General features: G+C 32.1%; 1 protein-coding gene across 1 annotated transcript; it reads left to right on the forward strand.

Moving 5' to 3' along the window:
- Positions 1 to 1,265: 1,265 nt before the first annotated feature.
- LOC143910713 (uncharacterized) lies at positions 1,266 to 2,463 on the forward strand. The gene is made up of 2 exons (XM_077429303.1): positions 1,266 to 1,854; positions 1,917 to 2,463. The coding sequence occupies exons 1-2, from the start codon at positions 1,396 to 1,398 to the stop codon at positions 2,340 to 2,342; spliced, it is 885 nt and encodes a 294-aa protein (XP_077285429.1). The 5' UTR covers positions 1,266 to 1,395; the 3' UTR covers positions 2,343 to 2,463.
- Positions 2,464 to 10,184: the final 7,721 nt, after the last annotated feature.

Consider the following 10,184-nt stretch of genomic DNA (forward strand, 5'->3'; position numbering starts at 1 on the left):
TGCGAGAAAATGGGTAAGGTTGCCAATTTGTTGGAACTGTTTCAATGAAAATCAGATAAATTGGCAAACTCTGATGGGAAACGATCGACCTGGAGTCACAAATCCATGGTCTGGTCAGCAGAAACCAGTGGGATTTGAGCCCGTGACCACTCTGTTCAAAGCATTATACGTAGGTTAACCACTTTTCTATTCTGCTGGTTGATATAAAAATGCAAAAATGACTGGTTACGAATAAAATGATGAATTTACTTTTGGAAGAATGATCATGATTTTAAGATACAATATGCCGTTATGTTTGAAACTAAAGCTCTTTGCAATGCCAACTGTAGAGGAAGTGGTGGAATGAAGAGAAGGGATCTAATTAGGGACGCGTAGGTGAGTGATAGATTAGAAAGGGCCAGAATGGGACTTTATATAATGTATTTTTTTATGAAAAAAAAAAAAAATTACTCAATAGCGTTTGTGGTCATTTAATAATATTTGTTTGAACGTAAAAATATTATTCAAAAATATATACATATGTACGTACATATCTATATCTAATATCTAATATGTAAGTTAGAATCTAATATCTAATATATAATTTCGAAAGAGACTTTGTAATGTTTAATGTACATAAGTATGTGTTTAAGGTTTGGGCGGTAAAATCAAGAAAAAACCTGTATATATATTGTCTGTATCAACACTTCCTTTTGGAAAATACCCAACCATCTATTGAAAATAAATTTAATTTTAATAAATTAATTTAATTTAAATGTAATAAATCAAAATTATTGCTGTTTTATATTATTTATATGTAGGTAGGTAGGTAAAAATTTACTATTAGATTAACCATGTTTAAGTGTTTTACATTACGAATACCGAACGAAGCCGTATGTATGAATTTAAATTTTTTGATCAAAATATTTCAATTAAATATTATTGAGACATCTATGTATAATATTATGAAAATAAACTAATGAGGGGTTTGCATACTGGTCTAAATACAAAAGTCGAGTAAAAATATTGGAATTTGTAATAATACTTTTTATTAATATTTATTACTTTTTCCAATAAATATTTAATTTCAAAATCTAAATTTGACTCCAAATCGTTATTTGATCATAATTATTGAGTTTTTTTTATTTTTTTGAAAAATTAATGTACATTTATATTTTCAAGGATGTAGCACAATTGTGTAAATATATATTTATCAACAACAGATATGTACTATTTTGTAATTTTGTATTTGGTTTATAAATAAGAAATGTAGACGAAACAATTTTAGAATCTTTGCTCTTAGCCAGGACGGTAGTCGTACACACACAATAGTCATTCTGGCGTCTCTTTCCTGTTCGCGAACAAGAGTGAAACAGAACTACTCGCACATCGTCAATTCACACGAGAGCAAGCGAGATGACAATACATATATCAGATACGCGAAACTGTCTGTTGGGTATAGCGTATGGATTTTCTGTCTGTCTGTTGCTCGTGGACGTTTGCCCTGCGATGGCCTCTTCCGAACCTGTGAACCTGGATTTGACCTACGAGGAGACAATGAGGGTCATCAATGCTTTCAAGAAGCAAGGCGTGCTCTGGAATCCTCACCTCTTTGGCTTCCACAACAGACAAGTTAAAGAAGAAGCCTGGAGACTGGTCTCGGCCGAAGCAAATATCGAGATCGACACGTGCAGGAGGAAGCTCAAATCACTGACGTCATCCTGCAGGCGGGAAAAAGCAAGGATCATCAATAGCAGACGCTCCGGCAATCCAGAAGATGTGAGAGAACCCAGATGGAGGTACTGGAATGCGTTCAAATTCTTACGCGGACTGGAAGATAACGATGAAGATCCGCTGGGCACTGCTCCAGAAATGGTAAGTTTCAACTGTGCTTTCGATGGAAATTCAAGTATTGATAGTGATAAAGATTTTTTCAGGACATTCTGGATCCTGCTTTGGAACTACCAGCGTTGAAGGCAAAATTGAAGAGTTCAAAGTCTTCTAAACAGGAGCCATTTTCTCAAGGAAGTGGGGAAAAACCATCGATAGGTTCTATTGTAGCGTCGAAACTTCGCAAGATGTATCCAGACCAGAGACTTTACGCCGAGAATCTAATCAATCAAGCGCTATTCAAAGGGTCGCTAGGTCAGCTGACGAATCACTCGAAGATCAGAACTCCAGACTTTCAGACTTCGCCTGATGAGCAGAAACCGTCGTCGTCAAAGTCAATGAAACGTGATATGTCGGTTAAGGACGAGCCTTCGAATTGCACTACGCCAGATCCTTTGGATTCTGGAAGCTGTTCGCCAGAGTCGTCGGGCTTCGAATCGTCAGATGATAACAAACGAATATCGATGATTTAAAGACGAACGAAGTGATATGTGTAGATTGACAATATTCTTCCTATACTTTGTAGAAAATACATTTTGAAAAAGTATTATATATGTGAAATTTTGTAAAATTAAAGCGAGCTATGCATATTTTATTGAAGTATTTCACGAATACTCATACGCGCAATAAGCAAACAGACGCTTCAATTACAAACATTTATGTGAATACGCTTTAGATATTAATTATTGTAAATATAATAACTATATTTTATAATAAAAAAACATTTTTAAAATGAAAAAAAATAAAAAAACAAAAGATAAGTAGTGATGATACATTTGTTTTCAAAATAAAATGTTCTCTATATTAATAGTACGAAAGATTATCAATAGATGGTAAAAAAGTGTATGACTTATATTTGTTGAGTAATTAATAATATTTTTTAAAAACTTCAATAGATGTCACTACAAAACTATAGTTTTAAATTATTATTTTTTAAATTAAATTACTAGTCGGGATGCCCGGCGTCACCCGCATCAAAATTGTCTACATATGCACAAATGGTTCGGGGAATATTGCACACAAAGCGCTCGCTCAAAAGTCACTAAAATCTCTATAACGCAACATCTGGCAGCTGAAAAATCCATCATTCTATCGATAACCATTATACTAACGAGAATTCGAGTGCCAAATGTTCCGTATTCGCGATTTTCATGGCAAAAATTGTCTTGTGGACGATCGCAATGTGCGTAATAATCCAATTATCGTACAAATTTTGGCAGGTAAAACATATAAAGATTATATATTATACTTGAAAGAATAACTAATTATGGATTGAAGTATCTACGCTGAATTTGACTACTATGAATGTAGTTTCTAAGGTCACATACTAAACAGCTTTAAGTATTTACATATGCATATACCTATGTAAATAGTGGAATATATATAATTATTCATTTATAGTTTCGGACCATAGTGGCATTACAGGAAGAACCTAATGCGCCACAATGGCCTACATTTGAAAAAGAGAAGAACACAAAAATAAAATACAATAACATGCATAAAATAAAAATAAAAAAAGCAAAAGCAGAAAAACATGATAAAAATAAGTAAACGAAAAAAGACAAAAGAAAAATAATGCATATAGGGATGATTTTTAAACTAGCCATATGTGTGGTTGGCCAAATTGCTAGGGATAAAAGTGTGTGTGGTATGCATGGGAGAGACCGAATGCGTGTTGCTATGGTCACTTGTTGGAGAACAAGCCGGACGACATGGTTATAATAAATAGATCTGACTGAATCTGCGCTTTTCACTTGGAATCCTTCACATCCGGATCCTATATACATAATGAAGGAGGTATGTAAAAATGATGATAAGGTGAAACAAATCAAATAAAAGCATAAATAAAATCCTCAAATCCTATTGTTAGTTTCACATTGAATATAAAGTGAGAATGATATTTATTTAAACATTAGTTTGGACCATTGTGGCATCATTACTGGAATAATCAAATGCGCCACAATGGCCTCCATAAGAAAATAAGAGAGAAAAATAAAAATCATAATAATAATAGTAATAATTCATAGATTAAAAAGAAATAAAAGGTAAAAGCAGAAAAATACTATAAAAAAAAGAAAAATAGTACATATGTATATGTACATATATACATACATAGTACAAGCGGTTTTACCCGGCTTCGCCCGGTATTTGTAATATAAACCACTTGAACATGGCTAATCTGTTTAAATGTATATTTGAATATTCATTCGTTTTTTTATTAAATTTAACGTCACGGATTCTACGAACCAAAACTTACATACATACAAAGTCTCTTTCGAAATTATATATTAGACGTGTGTTTTATACATTTTATTAATGCTTAGGTTAGAAACTTGAATAATAATAATTGGAACAAAATTAATCACACCATTTTATCTATCCAATGATTACATATAATTTGCCATTCGCAAAAAATGAAATCGATTCGAGTCGTAAGCTATCCGAATTTTAATCTGCATATAATTATGAAATAATTTCGCCGTTTTACAACAGATCGTTAGACCCGATCGAGTTTTAATAATGGCGTTACGGGCGAACGCGCAAATTTAATTTGACGACGGGCCAACTATCGTGCAATTTCCAACGTGCAAATTTCCGTAATTGGCGCACCTGCAAAATTCGCATGCATGCACTCTCGTCATGTAGCGAGTGAACGGTGGAAATTTGACAACATCCCCCAACTACATAACTACAATTTTATACGTGAACTTTGCCATGTCGGAGATCGATAGTGTGTCGTGTTCATGTAAATTTGTGGCATATCTAATATTTACCGGGGCTCCTGAAGATTTGATGCTGTAATCCTGCGTAATTGAAATTCTCCAACTCTATTAATTGTTACTAGAGTACTGGGGATTGTTATATTCTATTATATGTAGATATCCCTCACCGAAGTAGGGTATACAAGTGCCCCAATTTTTATGTTTTTCCTAATAACTATGTGGTTTTCAAAGCTATACACCCTATATTTCTTGTATTCCTAGAATGAACTACAACAAATTTATTTTAATACAGATTTTGTTTGATTTGGAAAAGGGGTACATCGTAAAAATTACATTTATACATTTCTACGTTCCAAAGTATGATTTAAAGGCGGTAGCGATAAGTCATGTTTTTGACTGTTCGCTTGTATATTCTTGTTGATCGATGAATCTATGCGAGAGAAAGAGACAGCTATATTTTCGTAAGCTATTGTTTTCGTCGCTTTTGCCGCGTGGATATAGAGTCATGCAGTCGCCTGTTGGCCTTACCTATGTGCGTTTGCATGTCGATGCTTGTCGTTATTGTTTAATACAAAAATAGTCAAAAACATGCTATAGGACTAAAACTTTTTTAATGTTGATGTATAAAATGATTAATAAGATATATATTGAACCCATTTGATATTCAATTTGTAATAATAATTATATATATGTAATAATGATCTTATAAACGTTCATAATGTTTATAAGATTATTACATATATATAAATTTACAATTTTTTTTTCATATAAAAATTTGAAACTTCAAAAAAATCTTAATTTTCTGAAACCGGTGAAAGCCGGTCAACCGGCTTTTTATTTGTAAAAAACACCGAAAACTGGGCAGTTTTTTGGAACCATTGATCTAGAAATTTGTCTGCACATCAGTCTCTCGAAGTCTCTGGTTACTGTATTTTTCTTTGCTAGAAACTTGTATAAATACATTTTACGATTTCTTTTAAAGTTTCTGTGCTCATTATTTATTGAAGTTTTGATCGCTTGAAAGTCCGTTATGAGGAAGTTTTTATTAGAGGTTATTAGTTATACACTGCATTTTTTTTTCAATTTCAACATTGCCATGTTTCATTTTATTGAATTGAATGTTCAGTTTTAGTATGTATGCATTTATTTTAGACGCCTTTTTCTAAATAAATATCAATTTCAGTGACGTGTGCGTTTGATTCGATGCACGTCTGTCTGGAATTGAGATACATATGTTAAGATATGCCATCAATATTCAAAATAAAGATATGGAGTAAGTGTGCAATGGAACGAATACAATATGAAAAGGAAAAGAGAAAAGTTTCTCCCTTAATTCGACAGATGAAAAGTCTTTCTGTCGCCGAGTTTATTTCAGTATCATTTCTCCAGCATGTGTAATGTGACAGTTTTTTTTGTGAAAATGACTTTCGAATTATTTGAATGTGATCCGTATTTCTATGATGAATTGATGAATGTATCCTAAATATGTATAATTGATCTTTTTTTTAAGTTTGAGGAATTTTTTGCGTTAAGATCGAATGAAATAGTGACATTCACATAAGTATAACGAACATTTTTAGCGTACATTAATTTGTTGAATTCGTATTTATTTTATCCTCCCTGTAGAAGAGAGAAAGAGATTCATGAATAAATAATAAATCACGAAACTTCCACCGGTATAGTACCTATGTAGTACCCGAGCTAAATCCGAAATGTGTCAACAAGAACCCAACGAAAAAGCTGTTGAACTTTCGCCAAAGCGCCAAACTCTGCCATTTCGCATTATTCATTGCAGGTGTTTAGCGAAACACGTAAAAAAAGTTCCTTTTATTTCATTTGAGTAGGAGGGGTATTGCGAAGGATTTGGTAGAGTAAAGAGGCTCTTCGTTTCTTGAAAAAAGAAAAAAAAAATACAGAGTCCTATGAGAGTTTCCACGCAATGAAAATTCTAGCGGATAATCCTGGTATGGGTGCGCGCTCTATCAATCATCCGACCACACAAAAGGAAAATCAATTCCGTAGATTTCTCAGATAATCTCAAAAGGACAAACTTAAATCATCTACATGTGTATATGTATATAAGAAGTAATTGTAGATAGTTACAAGACAATAGGGTTTATAGCGAGCGGATTAAATGTGCTCGAACTTGCTAGAAATGCGCACGCTTGAAGATGCACTTGAAAAGTCGTTGTTTTAACTGTCAAAGATGTACGATAATGAATTGAATTTGTCATATGCATATTCATAATAGGTTTGAATTATGATGGTGATTCTGAATTTTGAATTTTTATTGCGAAAAATTTGAGTTTTCATCGATTGAAACGTAGTGATGCGTGTTGACAAATACATATGTAACAATTGAAATACATACTTTTGTTTGCCGAAAAAAATGTAAAAGCGATATTGCCATTGAATAATACAACGGACGTTAAATTTTTTTCTCCCCCACTGTCGTTTTTACGAAATTAAGGGTAGGAAATGTAAAAATTCTGACCGTGACGTTTGAATTAAGTTATTAAGGAATCCCCCCCAGGATTGTGCGTATTGTGCTCGAAAAATATTACCTCCGTGTTGTTTTTTACCTTTTTTTTAAATTTCATTTCGTTCTGTTTTGTTTCGATACAATGTCTGATCGTATTTTTTTTATTTTTATTAAAAAAATAAAGAATTCCGTTCTCATCTCTGGAAACAGTGACGTTTTACAAAATGCAATGCAAGCTGGTTTCTGTCGCGTGTAACAATGATACCAATTTTAATAACATTTATCAGGCATATTGTATGTATAATAATATAATTTTCACTAAAAGTATTTAATATGTGTGTATATTTGAAATGTAACTATAGGCAGCGAGGTTTGTCTGAACAAGAAATACGAAGTATTATATTATATAAATATCTCTATGACGGATTCTCCACCCTATATTTCGAAAACGTAGATATAATGTATAGAATTTCTTTTCTTTTCAATTACAGGCCTTCAGAAAAAAAATATACCTTGTCTAGAAGAGTAATGGCTTTCACTTTTACTATATCATAGGGCAAAATCGTAAAGATTTTATTGTATGAAAACGAAAAATATATTTTATATTATCTTATAGATAACAAATGTAATAGTTGAATAGTCCGCTTTTACGTACGTAAAGTAGTATGTACATGATCGGCTTTATGTAAAACCCAATTTTAATATTGAAGAACATTACAAATCCTTTTCAAACTATTCTCAAGGGAGTCGATTCTATCGGACTATTTAGAAACGTTTCTCAAATAATAAATTTTAAAGCACCCGATCTTTAATTTGACGTGAAAAAGAATGCTCGCTTCGTTTATTCGCTATATATTTTATGTATGGTTTTCCGTATTTCGTTTATAAGTTCGTTTCGAATTTGGTTAATTAACTCGAAAAAAGCGTACTTCGCTTTGCAAATATACCTTCGTAGGTATATTATATTATATTATCGCATTTACCCAAAAAAAGTCTGGCACAAAGCGACTTCCGGATACGCAAATTAAGATTACTGAAAAGGAAAAAAGTTTTGGCAACATGTAAAGCGTTATTATGAGAAAGTTATTTAATTTTTGTAAAGAGAAATATGAAGAGAGGAAAAAAAAAACGAACAGTCAAGTGACTTTTACTGAACAAATCTTGGGCAATGAAATATTATAAATTGGAATTGACGAATTTAATTTTTATATATTAATTTAAATTCTGACAATCACCTAAAATTCTTAAAATCACTTTAATTCTAAAAATCATTTTAAATAATTATTATATTTCTTTGCGCTTTAATTATATACTAAAAATAATAGCCCAATTTAGTTAAAATTAATTATTTTAAAAATAAAACTCAAGGAAAAAAATGTTTATCTTTAATTTTAAATTGCTTGCAAACATCTTATATATAATTTCGAAAGAGACTTTGTATATACATATGTATGCATATATATTTTTTTTGATTTTTAAATGCTTTTTATTATTACGAAATTATGTTCACAATACATCTTATATCTATTTTAATAGCTACTGATCTACTGATCATTTTCTATTTTACAATTTTAATTTAATTTGGTTAGTAATCACAGTATTATATTATTCTAATGTTAATCTAAAGCATAATAGGAAAAAGAGCTCAAAAACCTATTTACAATCCTTACAAATGTTCATAATACATCTAATACATAATATTAATTTAAGACTATCTAAAGTCGATGACCTAAAGCAGATTGTGTTTAGGTAATCTGTGTTTATACCTGAAGGGTATAGACATTTTATTGTAATCACCGAGACTCTTCACAAGTGTGTTAGTATGGTTATTAGTGTTTCTTTCATAGAATCTACTGGTTAGTTTGTTAGTAATGTCTGTAACAAACGGAATATTATATAAAGCATGCAGTTTTTTCAGGTTAGTATATATGGGTGTATTATAAATTATTTTAAGGGATTTATTTTGTATTACTTGGAGCTTGGAAAGGTTAGTATTCGAGGCGTTATTCCATACAGGTGAAGCATAGGTTAATAATGGTAATATGAGCGCGCGATATAATTTTATTTTATTTAGCGTTGATAAAGAACTACGGCGATTAAATATTGGATATATTGAGGATATACCCCGCATCGCCTTGCATTTCGCTGCCTCAATGTGAGGTGCCCATCTCATTCTTTTATCAAACGTTACTCCTAAATATTTTATTACTGACTGCCATTTCAGACTTTCTCCAGAGGGGATTTTCAGATCTGAACTTGGCTTATGTTTTCTAACACTAAAGAATATGGCGTCTGTTTTGGTTTGATTAAATTGAATTTTCCACTTAGTGAAGTGTTCAGTCATTGTTTTAATTGCAAATTCAAGATTTTTAAGAATAGTGTCTGGTTTTTTGCTACTTGTGAAGCAAGCTGTATCATCTGCATATAGGGCTATGTGACAGTTTTTTGGAATAGGTATGTCATTTATATATATGGAGAACAAGAGTGGGCCAAGCAAGCTCCCCTGCGGAACGCCAGCTGCGATTATTTTTGGAGACGATAATTCATTATTTACGCTAACCACTAGCTTTCTACGAGTTAAGTACGATTTGATGATGAGAATTAGGTAGTTTGGTATTTTGTTAATAAGGAGCTTATGAATGAGTCCATCGTGCCAAACCGTGTCGAAGGCCTTTTCTATGTCGAGACATACCATTCCGGTACTTCTCTTCATATTAAAGTTCTTCGTCACGTGTTCAGTTAGTCTTGTTAGTTGTTGGGTCGTGGAATGTCCAGTGCGAAATCCAAATTGTTCATTTATTAATTTCTTATTTACGACTTTAAGTAAACGTGTGTAGATTATTTTTTCCAGAATTTTTGAAAGCGTGCAAAGTAAGCTAATGGGTCGATAATTGGCCGGGTTTTTTGAGCTTTTATCGGGCTTAAGTATGGGAATTACGTTGGCTGTTTTCCAGTATTCTGGGAAATACCCGGTGAGTAAACATGCGTTGAATATTTTAGATAGTGAGACTAAAGCTTTAAATGGAAGTTGTTTGATTGTGATGTTATCTATTGAATCTCGCCCAGGTGCCTTTTTATTTTTTAAATTACGTATTATATTTTGGATTTCA

Source organism: Arctopsyche grandis, chromosome 4 (assembly GCF_051622035.1).
Source record: "Arctopsyche grandis isolate Sample6627 chromosome 4, ASM5162203v2, whole genome shotgun sequence".
In the NCBI taxonomy this organism is placed as follows: domain Eukaryota; kingdom Metazoa; phylum Arthropoda; class Insecta; order Trichoptera; family Hydropsychidae; genus Arctopsyche; species Arctopsyche grandis.